This window comes from Aristolochia californica, unplaced genomic scaffold (assembly GCF_029961685.1).
Source record: "Aristolochia californica isolate CCGP_79_NKW_82.1479 unplaced genomic scaffold, dmAriCali1.0.hap1 SCAF_12, whole genome shotgun sequence".
Taxonomy (NCBI): domain Eukaryota; kingdom Viridiplantae; phylum Streptophyta; class Magnoliopsida; order Piperales; family Aristolochiaceae; genus Aristolochia; species Aristolochia californica.
In genome coordinates this window covers 21,431,323-21,446,745 of record NW_027181793.1, presented here as the reverse complement: position 1 = coordinate 21,446,745, position 15,423 = coordinate 21,431,323, and the positions used below count along the sequence as shown (strand labels likewise).

Sequence of the window (15,423 nt, the reverse complement as noted above, 5' to 3'; positions counted from 1 at the left end):
TACTCGGAAATTCCAAGGTAAATGAAAAAATTATTAGCTAGACATGCATGAAGTTCATCAAACTTAAAGCGGAAGCCCAAGATCCATGTTAGTCGGATTCACGGAATTCCCAGAAAGGTCGTCTAATCTATCCAAAGTTCAATCGATAGAGATTTGTTGTTCCTGTAACAAGATTGTGCACTTAATAGCCTTAAGAAGATGCCGTGATAGTTGGGAAATAAAACAGGAAACGGTAGAACTTGTTACTGAAGAATTGACCCAATATTACTGATGGCATGAAATCATCCAGATTCCATTGATGCTGATATGAGTGGAGTCTCTTTTGACTAAACACTATATCTGTCTCTTTTCCCCTCCCTCTCTAACATTTTTTTGCCTTGCATTGCAAAAAGAACGCGGTTACAGGGACAAGTGATACAATTTGGGGATGAAGCACCTTTAAACGGTAAGCCAGGATTCCGTCTTCCTTTAATTTAGTTGGAGAAATGCAATTGAACGAGGATACCTACCTGGACCAACCTGTTACTTCAATAACGACTGAAAGCCATAGTGTTGCCTACTATTGCTCTAATCACTAGACCATGTTCAAAGCATTGAATTGATCAAATTTATTTATGAACGAGTATTCATATATAATTCAAATAAGTAAAACTACTATTGCTAATCACTAGACCATGTAGATACTCGAGTCTCATTGAGATCTCTTATTATGATGTCTATTTGTAGTTGAAGTAAATTCTTTTGGGAGGACAATGGTCTAAAGATCCCATTCCATTAGGTTTTGATGATAACGAACACCAAAAAGGTACTAATGTCGTGCATTTGGATTTGGATATCTCCTCTGTTGGTCTTACTGTCATCGTGTCGTTTCTGCTGATTTATTGCCATTGTCGGAGAAGACGACATTGTCTCGGTGTTTTGAACCTTGCCGAGGCGTCGACAGCAGGAGTTTGATCTTGCTGGTTCGTTGCCACGTTGTGCGGAAACCAGAGCTCTTCGGGAAAGAAGAAGACTCTGATTCCGCTTTTTATTAAATCTGTCGAGCCTTCGGGAGTATCTCTCCCTTTCTGCTCTCTGGATTGCTACTGAAGACGACAACTTCTCACGACGAGGAAGACAACGACTTCTCATGGCGAGGAAGACAAAGACTTCTCACGGCGAGGAAGACGACGACTTCTCATGGCGAGGAAGTCCTTGATTGTTCCTGCCGATTGCTGTCCGAGAATATATTTTCTGCTACTTCCTTTTTCAGACAATTCTGCCCCATCAACTCCGGTAATCTCGCAATCTCTCCGCCATCTTGTTGCCATTTCTGGACTGTTTCTGCCGAGAGTCCTTCAGCGCCGAGAGGAAGAAGGACGCACTGTTGCAGTCGGAAAGTTTCCTTCTGCTGCTGGCTATCTTCGAAAAGATTTTCCGAAAACTCTTCCCCACTGCTGTTGTCGATTAATCTGCTGGATTGATTGTTATTCGAACAGTTTCCCTTTGGTTTTCCACTGTTCGGTCAGGGACGAAGATATTGTAGCAACATTAAAGTTTCCTAAGTTAGGAAACTTGCATTAATCGAGCACCGCCCCAGACTAAGCCGATTTCACCTAGCGAACCCAACTCGGTTTTTTACCCATCTCACTGTTGTCGAGCAGCACCAGCATGACTGAGTCAACCCAGACCAACTCGAGTTGAGTCAACTCGGTCCGGGTCAATCTAACTCGGGCCACTTATTTTCTACCTTAGTATATGTGTCTGGACCAAACCTTATACATATTTTTGCAATGACTCGGATATATTGACTCAGTGCGACTCGGTAAATTTTTCTCTGGCTGGATTATTATTTTGAAGAATTGACATATTATTCTTTGGTCAACATATTATTTGGTATAAATATTTGCATTAGATTATTTCATGGGTCAATTTTACAAGGATTTTTGTTTCTTGTTATATGGGCCCAAGCCCATTACAACTGCTGCTATTGTGTCTCTTTTGATAAGACATTATGATTGAAGGAGAGGTGGCCTCATACCATTATTTATTTGTCCCCGTAAAAAATATAAAAAATATTTGCAGTTGGGATTCCATAACGGAGGAACTTAATACCCCATCAAAAATATCAAATATGTCGATGGTTGGGATTCCATGACGAAGGAACTTAATACCCTGTAAAAAATATCAAATATGTCAACGATTGGAATTCCATGACGGAGGAACTTAATACCCTGTCAAAAATATCAAATGTTAAAGGTTGGGACACTAGGACAGAGGAACTTATTATTACATTTATGTTACTTCCCCCATTAATGTCATATATTAACTCTACCACTTGAGAATCATTGTCTTGTCGAGGGACACAGTGGTGGAGGTGGACACTTCAGAGCGATGTCAATAGACACACTACCTACAGAAGACGAAGTGTGCCCTATATCCAGCATGAGTTAAGATTGGAGTATAGATCAATGTCTTAGCGGCTAGGAGTGATTTACTCTCACTGATATTATGCCAACGTGAGGGGCAGGGTTGGAAGATGAAGACATATTGGAAGATGTGCCATTTTATAAAAAAAAGATTTTATACATCATTTACAGCAAGCAAAGAGTTCATACTGTTCTCTCACCCCTAACTTGAGGGGGAGTGTTGGAAGATAGGGCCCAAACCGACATGACCAAGGAAGGCCCACATATCCAAGTGTATTAGAAGATGTGCCCAAGCCCATAAGACCACAGAAGACAGGCTCAAGGCCCATAGGCCCACATAATACCCCATGCATCCAAGAGATATAGAAGACAGGTTCAAGGCCCACATATCAAGGAGAAGACCCATAAACCCATATAACAATGATGACAAAATGATAAATAAAGAGTCATCTCATAGAGATGACATTAATGTAATTAAGTTAAAGTTCCTGGGTTAAAACCCTAAACCCTAAACTTCCCACCCTAAGTTCAGGGGTATTATTGTAATACAATAGTTTCATTAATCTATAAATAGAAATTCAGGGGGAGGGTTAAGACATCAAGTCCATAACCGCTCCTTCCTTTGGTTTTCTCCCAATGGGACTCTCTCTCTTTTTCTCCATGAGCTAAATCCATAGAGTCCTGAAAATCAACAAGAATTCGTGATTGTTGTTGTGTGAGCTTTAAGTCTTTGTGGAGGCAGGTAATGCTGAAAATCACTATGTGGGTCTTGGCTGGTGTGCCTAGTGAGTTGATGCAAGGCCCTATGTGGATCTAGGCTTGTGCAGCCTAGTTAGTTGCTAAAAAATTCCTTTAAGGGTCTAGGTTGTGTGCCTAGTGTGCCATTGTGATTCCATATGAAGGTATCCATTATAAATTAGTTGTTGTAGTCAATTGAGTGGTGTAAAATCTTTATATGAGCAACATTGAAATTGACCTTATAGGTAATTTGTTACAGATGTCATAAGACAACCCAAACATAATCAATAAAGGATTGTGAATCACCTAAAATCCTGCATGTATATTGTGTTTGATCGCTTTCACACCTACTTTGATTGTATGTATTCGTTCATTAATTATAAAATTGTTTGTGCATATTAGATTAATTTAATAAATAAAGACTCACATCGGATTTAAGTAAAAAGAAGTTAAATTAGGAAAAAAATTGAACAAAGTTAATAACCTCTAAATTTTCAAGTCTAGGTCAGATATTGTTTGGAAGATGTGAAAGAAAGAGTTCTTTTGACTTGTCGATTTATAAGGTTTCCTATAATAGTGTTATGCATCAAATGTATTCACCGATTCATAATGTATAGCCCTTGATACATGTCGTTTTTAAGGTGGTTACGTTAATATGACTTGACATGTGGGTGTAACCTTTAACCCCCTTCTCAAATTCTAATAAATATCTGCTAGCAAAACCCAACTCCAGTTCATCGATACAGGCGACACAGATTCATATGTTAACATCACAAAAAAAGTTCCAATGCTATTATTATGAGAGTATTTATTTCCTTTTCCAAGTTAAAGTAAGTTGGTTAACAAAATTAAAAATATGTAGGGAAAGAAACATATAATCGGGTACTAATTCCTTGTAACATATTTTTGTTGTATTTACGTATTAATTGATAATATTTCATAATCTATATTAACAAGTAGAAAAATAAAAAAAAAATTTAAAAGAAAAGGTTATGACATTCCTACATGCCCCTGATTTTGAAATTAATGACTACATACCCTCATGACATCATAAAAGAAATGTTTAAACACCCGTGCAACTAACTTTAATTAAAATTTAAAAATAACAAGAAATGAAGCACTTTGTAAAAAAAGGATAAAAGAAATAGTGGAACCCTTGCCGAGTTCATTGCAGGTAGTTAGGGGAATGGGGAAGCTCCCATCTCCTACTTTGCAAATGGTGAATTTGTCATTTAGATGGAAATCATTTCATGGATCTTTTGCCAATGGCCAAGAGGAAATGGTAGAAACAATTAGACAAATTGAAGAAGAGAGACCCAAGTCCAAAAGATGGTGGTAAGAATACTCTAGGGGAAAGATATTTGATAGGCAAATAAGAACAAGTGAAGGGAATATTGGTGATAAGTGTTGGAATTATGGTTTCAAAATATATTATTTATAAAATAAAATTACCATGATATTAGAGGCGTGGGGCCCACTTCTAGATGTTGTCATTGAATGTTCAGTACAGGGAATAATGGCCAACACATCCCCCTGTAGAGGTAGATTCATTGGGTGCATTGACTGGACACATCCCTTGGGCATAAGGAGATGTATCTCTCTTGAGGGGATGTATCTCTCCTTAGGGGATGTATTTCTCCTTTGAGGATGTATTTCTCCTAAGGGGATGTATTCTTATGAATAGTCATAAGTGCCACACCCCTTTGGAAATGTATAAATTCCTTCATGGTCTTACAAGTGAGGCTAAGACTATTTGCACACCCAATCTGGCTGAACGGGAGCAAACTTATCACTTGTAAACGAATTATCAAAGGTTATCTTGTACACTTCAAGTTCTATTTACATTCTTCAAGATGAAAGGTACACTCTCTTTATTCTTATTATTTTAATTCTATGATATATGTATGACTCTCATGATAAGAAAAATTATGGAGGATTTAATATTTATTTCTATGATATTTATTTTATTTTTATTAGACATCAAGTCTAACAAATACAAGTGATTAATGCCTCTGCTGGTATCATAGAGATATATTCTAAGTTTCTATATTTTCCATAATTTTTTGGATTTTTTGGCTATTTATTTGTGAATGGAAATAAGCCTAGTTTAGGCTTATTGGGTTCTGGCGCCGCAGGCGGGCCAGCTGGTGCTGGCTGTGCGGGCCTGCTGTGCGCGGGCTACTGTGCGTGGGCTGTTGCGTGCAGGGTGCTGTGCGGGCCTGCTAGAATGTGCAGGTTTGTGCGGTCCGGGTCAGTAATGACCCAAAACCATGAACCAAATCGGGTTATTGCTAATATAATGAGCTAAAATGTGTTTTAAGGGTTTATTTTTACCCATAATTGTATTTTGAATAGAGTTTCCATGTTATTTGGCTATTTGAAGTATTTATAATTTGTGTTATTGCATGCCTTGTTATATATTTATGTATTTGTATGTGAAAATTAACTTAATTATATAATTTACAAAATCCCCAAAGGGTGCATTTTGTATAAATTAAATTAATTTTATGTGTGTTTATTTTGAGTATAATTTGTTTTATGAGTTATACTAATTTTATTATATGATTAGCAAAATCCCCAAAGGGTAATGCGAATTGTATAATTAGATTAGTATGTTGTAAATTAATTCATATGAATCCCCAAAGGGTAAGTGTGAATTAATTTATTTGTTTGTTGGTTTGTGATATTGTTGGTTGTTTATCATGTGTGGAATGATTTGCCTAGTAACTCTCATGAATCCCCAAAGGGTAAATGGGAATACTAGATGGCTGAAATGATTATATAATTATGTATGTTCTCCCAAATATTGAAATATTTTCTGGATGACAGGAATATCCAGTAGTGGACATAATTTTGTTGAGTCCCTAAAGAAAAATGTACTTGATGGGACTAATTATGTGAACTGGTCACAACGGGTTGACTTAATGCTAAGAGGTTATAGGTTTGATAAGATTATCAAAGTAGATACTCCTCCTCAAAGACCTTCCCGAATAAACTACCTAGATAATCTGAAACAGTGTAAGAAGGACCTTAGAAAATTCAAGGAATGGGATAATGCTAATGAAATTTCTAGGTCACATATTCTTGGGGCTCTAAGTGAGACTCTCTTGATGACTTATTTTCATGTCCCCACTACAAAAGAGACTCTCGACCAGATTGAGGCTAAATATGGAAAAAAGTCGTCTACTCACATCAATAACTTATGACAAAAGTTCACTCATGCCAAATGCGAAGAAAATGCTGATGTGAGAAAACATGTAAATGACATGCTTGCCATGGCAGATGAGTTACAATATCATGGTAGACCAATGGATGAAGAAACTAAAGTAGTCACCATTATCAACTCTTTACCCAAATCTCTCAAATATATTCAAGATTTTTATTCTTTGTCCAAGACAAAATGGACTATATTTGATTTGGTTAATATGATCGACCACCAGTCTGAAAGACTCAATCCAAGTATTGAGTTAGATAAACCTTCACCTAGTGCTAACGTAGTTTTGAAGCCGAAGAAAAAGAATTTTAAGAAGATGGGAAATGATGAAAAGGCCATTGTGGAAGGTGTGGCAACTTACTGGCTAAAACTTGTTGATAATAAGTTTTTTGATTTAGAAGATTGTCTTTATGCTCCTTCTATGAGAAGAAGTCTATTATCTATATCTTGTCTTGAGAAACTTGGATTTACATTTTACTTTGGAAATGGAAAGTTTCTTATATTACAAGATGATAAAGTTACTTTGATAGGTTTTCGAAATTCTGGTCTATATCAATTGCAACTTAGTGGAAATATGGTGTTCAATGTTTCTACTTCTTTGGATATTAAAGAAAATGAATTGTATTTGTGGCATTTACGACTAGGGCATATAAACAAGGATAGAATTACAAGACTTGTGACACAAGGATTATTGAAAAATCTTTCACATAATGATTTTCCTATTTGTGAGTGTTGTATATATGGGAAAATGACAAAGATACCCTTTCCATCCAAAGGCTCAAGAAGTTCTCATGTTTTGGATATTATTCATTCTGATAAATGTGGACCTATGAAGGTGAATACTCGTAATGGTCATTCATATTTTATCACATTTATAGATGATTTCTCAAGTTATGGAAGAGTATATTTACTGCATAGAAAAAATGAGGCCTTAGATTATTTCAAAACCTTCAAATTGGAGGTAGAAAATGCCACAGGAAAGAAGATCAAAACATTGCACACTGACAGAGGTGGAAAGTATTGTTCGGAGTTATTCTCTGAATTTTGCAAGTCAAATGGGATTATCCATACGTTTAGCATGCCTTATACACATGAACAGAATGGTATTGCTGAAAGGAGAAATCGAACCTTACTAGAGATGGTAAGATCTATGATGGCACTTGCAAATTTGCCAATATCCTTTTGGGGCGAAGCACTATTGACAGCTACCTATATCTCAAATAGAGTGCCTTCAAAGTCAGTTGAGAAAACACCTTATGAGGTATGGTCAGGCAAAACTCCTAGTATCAACCATTTTAAAGTATGGGGATGTGTTGCTCATGTTTTAAAACTTGATCCTAAGGACAAATTGAAGGCTAAGACTCAAAGATGTTTATTCGTTGGGTACTCTGAACATTCGAAATGATATAGGTTATATGATCCCAAGGAGAAGGTGATTATTGAAAGTAGACATGTAAAATTCATTGAGGATAAATTTGATTGTGATGAAGATTTAGGTACGAAGTCTCACTTGGAAGAATGTGTTGAAATGTCTTCTTCTGAATCTCCTTCTAATATAGAGAATTCCACCCAAACGGATATTCGAAGAGGGACTAGAGAAAGAAAACCTAGTCAACTCCTATCATCTTCAGATTTTTATACCTATGCTGGAGAAACTTATGAAAGAACAAGGTTAAATGAAGATGTTACTGATCTTGTCACTTACGAGGAAGCACTCCTTGATGTGGATTTCGACAAGTGGAAGTCGGCAATGGAAGAAGAGATGGACTCTATGTATAAAAATGAAGTTTGGAAACTTGTTGATCCTCCTACATCGGTTAAGCCTATTAAGTGCAAGTGGATTTTTACAAGGAAGAGAAATATTGAAGGTAAAGTTGAAAGATTCAAAGCTCGTCTTGTTGCCAAGGGTTTTACTTAACAATATGGGATTGATTATGATGAAATATTCTCCTGTTGCACGAATACAGTCTATTCGTGCTCTCCTGGCATTGGTTGCATATTATGACTATGAGTTGTTCCAAATGGATGTTAAAACCGCTTTTCTAAATGGAAATTTGGATGAGAAGATTTATATGGAACAACCACGTGGATTTGTTAGACCTGGAACTGAAGCAAAAGTGTGTAAGTTGGAGAAGTCTATTTACGGTTTGAAACAAGCCTCAAGATTATGGAATATCAAGTTCAATGAAGCAATTACAGCGTATGGTTTTACTCAGAATCCAGAAGATCACTGTGTTTATATAAAAATAGTGGGAGATCGCATTGTTTTTCTTACTTTATACGTAGATGATATTTTATTAGTCGGGAATGATATTCAGTTACTCCAAGGTATAAAGACATGGTTGTTTCAAACATTTGATATGAAAGACTTTGGGGAAGCTTCTTATATTCATGGCATTAAAATTCTACGGGATAGATCTTTGCGAAAATTGAGTTTGTCTCAAGAGAAGTATATCGACACTCTTCTAGATCGGTTTCACATGTCTAACTGTATACAAGGTAAAGTACCTTATGATAGCACTAAAAAGATGAACCAGGTGGATTGTCCTTCTCACCTCAAAGAAAAGTTGGACGAATCTAAGTATCCATACGCTTCTGCTGTGGGGAGTTTTATGTATGCTCTTATATGTACAAGACCTGATCTTGCTTATGCTGTTGGGATTCTTAGCCGGTTTTAGGCTAATCCAGGTTTCACTCAATGGGAAGGGGTAAAATGGGTTATGCGCTATCTAAAACGAACAAAGTCCTATGCTTTGACTTATCAAGCAGACAAGCTGGAATTGGTTGGTTATTCTGACTCAGATTATCAAGGATGTATTGATACCCGAAAGTCTACTTTTGGTTTTATCTTATGTTTGGCGGAGGTGCCATTTCTTGGAAAAGCAAGAAGCAAGACTGTGTCGCGCAATCAACCATGGAGGCAGAATATGTGGCTATGAACTTAGCTACAAGGGAGGTTGTCTATCTTCGCAAATTCTCACGAAGTCTTCTAGTGGTAGACTGTGTGGAGCGACCTATTCCTCTCTTTTGTGATAATGAATCTATTATTGCTATCACAAAAGATCTGAAGTGTCACTCCAAGGCTAAACATATCAAAGGGAAATACCACTACATACGAGACATGCTGAGGAAGGAGGAAGTTGTTCTTTATAAGATATCTTCTCCGGATAACTTAGCTGATCCACTAACCAAGTGTCTTCCTGTGACCAGTTTCACTTTCCATGTGGGGAACATGGGTCTGATTTGTTTATAATTGATGAGACCAAGTGGGAGAACATTGTTTTTGTATGCATTGTGGTCTCAATGATTTGTAATACTATGTATGTCATGACATTGTAATTTATATTCCATGGAATGATTCTAAAAGAATGCATATGTTTTTGTGTGATAATATGAGTACTCAGTGTATGCCTTGAGATTCAGCTTCCCTATTAGGTATGCACTTGTACGTGTATATGTGAGGGTCTCAATAGGGAATGACGGTTGAGTCTCTAAATTGTCCAGGCCAATGGGACTGCATAGGCACAGTTTCCTTTACGGCTAATACTCATGCTGGTATAGAGCTTTACCCTGAGCTCCTCAGGTATTGAGTATGCTATGGACGGTGAGATGCCTTGATGTCCAACTTTTCTATTAGGTATATACTTGTATGTATATACGGAAGGGTCTCAATAGGAAGGTAGGGTTGGATGTCTAAATTATTCAGGCCTATGGTACTGATTAGGCACAGTTACCTTAGTGGCTAATACTCGAACTGGTACAGAGCTTTACCCTGAGTTCAGGTCCGAGTATGCTATGAATGGAGACCGCTGAACTGGAAAATTTGACAAGTATGGATTTGGTTTATTCCCCAGCCTTGAATATCTAAGATATATAGTGTGTAGGCCCGAGTTAACTACACATGTATATTAAAGTGTTTAAGGTAATGCCTATGGTCATGGTATGGTTTTATGTGTCAAGATTGATTTTTCATATTTTTTCGAAAATCGGAATTTGAAATGGATTTGAAACCAAGTGGGAGTTTGTTGGAATTATGGTTTCAAAAAATATTATTTATAAAATAAAATTACCATGATATTAGAGGCGTGGGGCCCACTTCTAGATGTTGTCATTGAATGTTCAGTACAAGGAATAATGGCCAGCACATCCCCCTGTAGAGGTAGATTCATTGGGTGCATTGACTGGACACATCCCTTGGGCATAAGGAGATATATCTCTCTTGAGGGGATGTATCTCTCCTTAGGGGATATATCTCTCCTTAGAGGATGTATCTCTCCTAAGGGGATGTATCCTTATGAATAGTCATAAGTGCCACACCCTTTGGAAATCTATAAATTCCTCCATGGTCTTACAAGTGAGGCTAAGGCTATTTGCACACCCAGTCTCGCTGAACGGGAGCAAGCTTATCACTTGTAAACGAATTATCAAAGGTTATCTTGTATACTTCAAGTTCTATTTATATTCTTCAAGATGAAAGGTACGCTCTCTTTATTCTTATTATTTTAATTCTATGATATATGTATGACTCTCATGATAAGAAAAATTATGGAGGATTTAATATTTATTTCTATGATGTTTTTTTTATTTTTATTAGACATCAAGTCTAACAATAAGGTATGATGAGAGTAATAGAGGCAAGTAAAATCTGAGAAACAACAAGCAAAGTAGTGGACTTGGGGCATCCATAGTAAATAGAATAGGAAATGGAAGAGGATGAGAATCAGAGAGAAGATCTAAAAAGGAGTCCTAATTGGCCTATGGCCCTCTTTAACAAGGAAGACTTTTTACATGGAGGAATTGTGCATGCGAATAAACAGCCAATAAAGAGAAAAAAATAAACATTAGATGGAATAAAGCTCTCGAGTAGAGGTGAATGATAAAGAAAATAAATACTGAAAGAGGAAGAAGACACACACCTTTAGCACACTTAGAAAGTAGATCACCCAGGAAAATAGTAAGGGAATGTCAATTCCAGGGTAATTTACTTTCCTTGGACAATGTACTTTTTTGTGTTTAACACTGAAAAGGAAATCTAAGAAGTAAAACGAGGCAGAGGACTTTAGAAAAAAAGTGTAAGAAGTGTGAATTCATACTTGTGGCAGAGGATTCCACTGCCAGATAATGTAGATGACTTGGTCACCCTTCAAATATAGGCTGAATAACTGAAGCCTTAGTAGCAGTATAGTAACTGGTAGGGACGTCCTCATTGTACTCCTGAGGAAATGGGTGAGGGGGCATTCCAATCTCAACAGTTCCTTCAAGCATTTGAATCACTTTGCTCATTGTGGGTCTGTTTGCAGGGATGTGTTGAACGCACCAAAGCCCCACCAAAGACATCTTTTCCAGAATCTCTTCTTCCACTTCTTCTCCTTCTCCTTCTCCTTTCTGTGCCTTCGTTACCTCTGTCTCAGCTGGACTTACTTGGCCGACGAAACCTCTCACTTTTAGCTCACCTCTCTCTGCTTTCTTGAAGATCCAGTCAGGAAAATAAACCTGGCTATTATTCTCCTCACCGAAATCATAATTCTTCCTTCTTCCTGCCATTTCTAAGAGAAGCATTCCATAACTATACACATCAGACTTTTCTGTTATAGGTCCATAAGTCTTGGTCCACATCTCCGGGGCAGCATATCCTGGTGTCCCTTGAGCATGTGTTAAGGACACATGACTGTGATCTTTGTCGATCATTCTTGCTAATCCGAAATCTGCCACTTTAGCAGAGAAGTTTGAGTTTAATAAAACATTATGAGGCTTAATATCAAGATGTAAAATTCTGCTTCTACATCCCTCATGTAAGTACAATATGCCCCTAGCAGTCTCCATTGCTATATTATAAATTTGTGGAGAGGTGAGTTCCAGCTTTTCTTCTTTCCCTTCTTGTTGTTCTTCCTGATCCTTACCATAGATATATTTATCCAATGAACCCCTCTCCATGAATTCGTAAACCAGTGCTTTGTTCTTGCCTTGGGCGCAATAACCCAATAGTCCCACCAGATTGTGATGGTGAATTCTCCCTACAGTTGCAACTTCATTCATGAATTGTTTCTCACTCTGCTTTAATCTCTTCAAGAGCTTTACTGCGACAGCTCCACTTCCTTCAATGGATCCCTTGTAGACACTCCCAAATCCTCCCTCTCCGAGCTTGGTGGAGAAATTGGAGGTGAACTTCTTTATTTGAGAGAAAGAGAATCTTCTTGGTGAAATTCCATCAACCACACCTTTGAAATCTGTTTCTGTATTGAACTTATCATTTCTACCACTTTCATTATCCTTTTCGCTTTCTGCTTTCCTCCCGATCATACAGACGATCACTGCAGTTGCGATTGCAAGCAGAACAACTACAGCTGCAGAAACAGATATAGCTGCACACAGGGAAGGGAGAAAATCATCAAATTAGGTTTCTGCAGGAAATAGAAGGTAAAGAAAGGAAAAAATAATTCCCTTTTTTTCCTGGATCATTGGTGACGGAGAGTTTGGATTTACCTGCAATAACTCCTTTTGAAAGCTTGGATTTGCCACCCCTTGGCAACCAAGTTCGCAGATCTTCATTCACTCCTGATAAACCAAGACCATGTCAGAGTTCAAATAGTAAAATCAATACAAGGATCCAATTGAGTACAAACAGACTCACCATCACTGCAATTCGATCGATGAGCACTTGAAGCGCAGAAGCACATGAAAACCCCACTAGGACTGGAACCGCACCTCCCTCCGGTAGTCTGGCAACTCCGGCAAGCCGTCGACGTCGTGTACCGGATCTTGAAACCCCTCTTGAGGTAGTCTCTCAAATCTCTAATAGCAGTCACATTAACGTCCTCCGTTGTGTAAACGAAGGAGTTTTCACACTCTGGGTAGCTAACGAAGCCTGAAGTGTAGAGACAGAGGTTGTTACCCGTCGTAGTCCCGTTGCAGCTCATGCAAGAGCTCGGCTGGAGACTCCTCGCCTCCGCCGATCTTGGTCTCTGGGTACAATTGAGGTGGGTGCCGTACTTGTACTCCTTGGTGAGGCTGAGGATGTTGGGATCCACCCTGAAGCTCTTTCTCGTGACAGGTCCACAACCAAAGAGCGCGTCGAAGGCGAGGAAGAGTGCGATACCGGCTGAGTCGATGCTGAAATTGCTCACCACGCGGGTGGGCTCTGCAGTAGGGATCTTGTTGCTGGCTAGGACTAGATGCTCATTGTTGACACAGGTGACTCTGAGGTCAGGGTGCCCACAAAAACTTGGGACATTAAAAGGGTAGAGCAGGGAGAGGTTGCCACAAGTGGAGGTACCACAGGTGTTGTAGTAGTATGCCGGGTCTGCGCTGATTACTTCCTGCGTCTGACTCGCTGAGAAGAAGATACGGAGGGAAAGTATGACCATAGAGAAGATGAAACGAGCCACCGCCATGGTGGTAGTGATTCACAACTGGGTTTCAATCTCCTCCACGAAGAAGAGAAAGAAGATGTTAGGCAAGCAAAGGAAGAACAAACTTGTTCTTGAGAAGCATCACCCTAGCCCTCTCTTCCTCAAACCAAGCTCTGGCAGTTTTATAAGCATGAAAGATTCGGGAATGGTTTTCAGCATGTTTGAACCAGGCTTGACAATTTGTGTCTGGACTGGAAGCTTTGTTGTTGGTCTTTCACGGCACGACCAATCCATGGCGGATCCTAACGCGGTGTTGTTGATATCGGTAGATCGAAGCCCAAGATATCAAAACGGTCGTCTAGTCTGTTCAAAGTTCAATCGATAGAGACTCAAAAGAAAAATTGTAACTGATGAACAATTACAATTGTCCATTATCCTTACATCTAAGAGAAAACTACCCCAGAATGGGTCTAACTCATGGAACGTGTCTAACTCATGCGGGAGTCTTTTGCGGTGAGGTTTCCTTTACTAAAATGTTGAACTAGATGGAGATTTGAAGTTTCTTCAACTAGATTGTGCACTTAATAACCTTAAGAAGTTGGGAAATAAAACAGGAAACGGTAGAACTTGTTACTGAAGAATTGACCCAATATTACTGATGGCATGAGATCTCAGGAACTGGTTGGTGTTCTCTTTCTCTGATTTCCTCTTAACGTGTCATTTTAATTCCATTGATGCTGAGTGGCGCCTCTTTGGACTAAACAGTAAATCTGTCTCTTTTCCCCCCTCTCTAACTTTTTTGTATCCTTGCATTGCAGTGTTGTTTCATAGAAAAAGTTCGATTTGTTGTCTTTTAATGAAAAAAAGAACGCGGTTACAGGGACAAGTGATACAAACCTAGACCACATTCATTTTGACAAGCTTTATGAGCTTAGATTCTTTATCTCAAGGAGACCAAAGTCTTCTGCATTTATTGAAGAAAAGAAACGGCAAGCCAGGATTCTATCTTTCTTTCTACCTGGTCCAACCTGTTACTTCCATAACGCTGAAAGCGATAAATGTAAATACCCTACGAATTTGTGATAAATAAATCAAGATTGATGAGTGCATTTCATTGAAAGCATTGAAACCAAGTCAATACCTCAAAGCTCTGTGCCGAAGAAGAAGATCTTTTTCTTACATAAATACCCTCAAATTCATTTTTGCTAATCTTAATAAAAAAAAATTCTCCTTGAGCCTCAAAATCAAAATTTGTGTTGTCTACTATTTCTAATCACTAAACCATGTTCAAAGCATTGAATTGATCAAATTTATTTATGAACGAGTCTTCATATCTAATTCAAATAAGTAAATCTACTCCCTTGTTTCATTGTCTTGTTTCTTTATTTTTTCTTCTCAAGTAAATATCTAAACTAGATTTTTTTGCAAGTTATTTTTAGGTTAAATCTTCTAGTGATCTTTCGCTATGATATAGATTTGTAATGTTTCCTATAATAGTGTTATGCATCAAATGTATTCGCCAATTCATAATGTATAGCCCTTGATGCATGTGTTATTAAGGGGGTTACGTTAATATGACCCGATATGTGGGTGTAACCTATAACCCCCTTCTCAAATTCTAATAAATATCTGCTAGCAAAACCCAACTCCAGTTCATCGATACATGCAACACTGATCCACATGTTAACATCATAAAAAAAGTTCCAATGCTATT

General features: G+C 38.1%; 1 protein-coding gene across 1 annotated transcript; it reads right to left on the bottom strand.

The window, feature by feature from the left end:
* Positions 1-11,181: 11,181 nt before the first annotated feature.
* On the bottom strand, positions 11,182-14,076 carry LOC137946011 (probable receptor-like protein kinase At5g20050). Its single transcript, XM_068792157.1, has 3 exons — positions 12,992-14,076; positions 12,844-12,915; positions 11,182-12,722 (listed from the first exon to the last, which is right to left on the bottom strand). Exons 1-3 carry the CDS (start codon positions 13,749-13,751, stop codon positions 11,497-11,499), a joined length of 2,058 nt encoding a protein of 685 aa, XP_068648258.1. The 5' UTR covers positions 13,752-14,076; the 3' UTR covers positions 11,182-11,496.
* Positions 14,077-15,423: the final 1,347 nt, after the last annotated feature.

Excerpts from the sequence above, each read along its gene's own strand:
- LOC137946011 (XM_068792157.1), bottom strand. The coding sequence starts at position 13,751 with ATGGCGGTGGCTCGTTTCATCTTCTCTATGGTCATACTTTCCCTCCGT. Across the intron at positions 12,916-12,991 it reads TCGATCGAATTGCAGTGATG|GAGTGAATGAAGATCTGCGA; the intron begins GTGAGTCTGTTT and ends TTGGTTTATCAG. Across the intron at positions 12,723-12,843 it reads TTCAAAAGGAGTTATTGCAG|CTATATCTGTTTCTGCAGCT; the intron begins GTAAATCCAAAC and ends CCCTGTGTGCAG.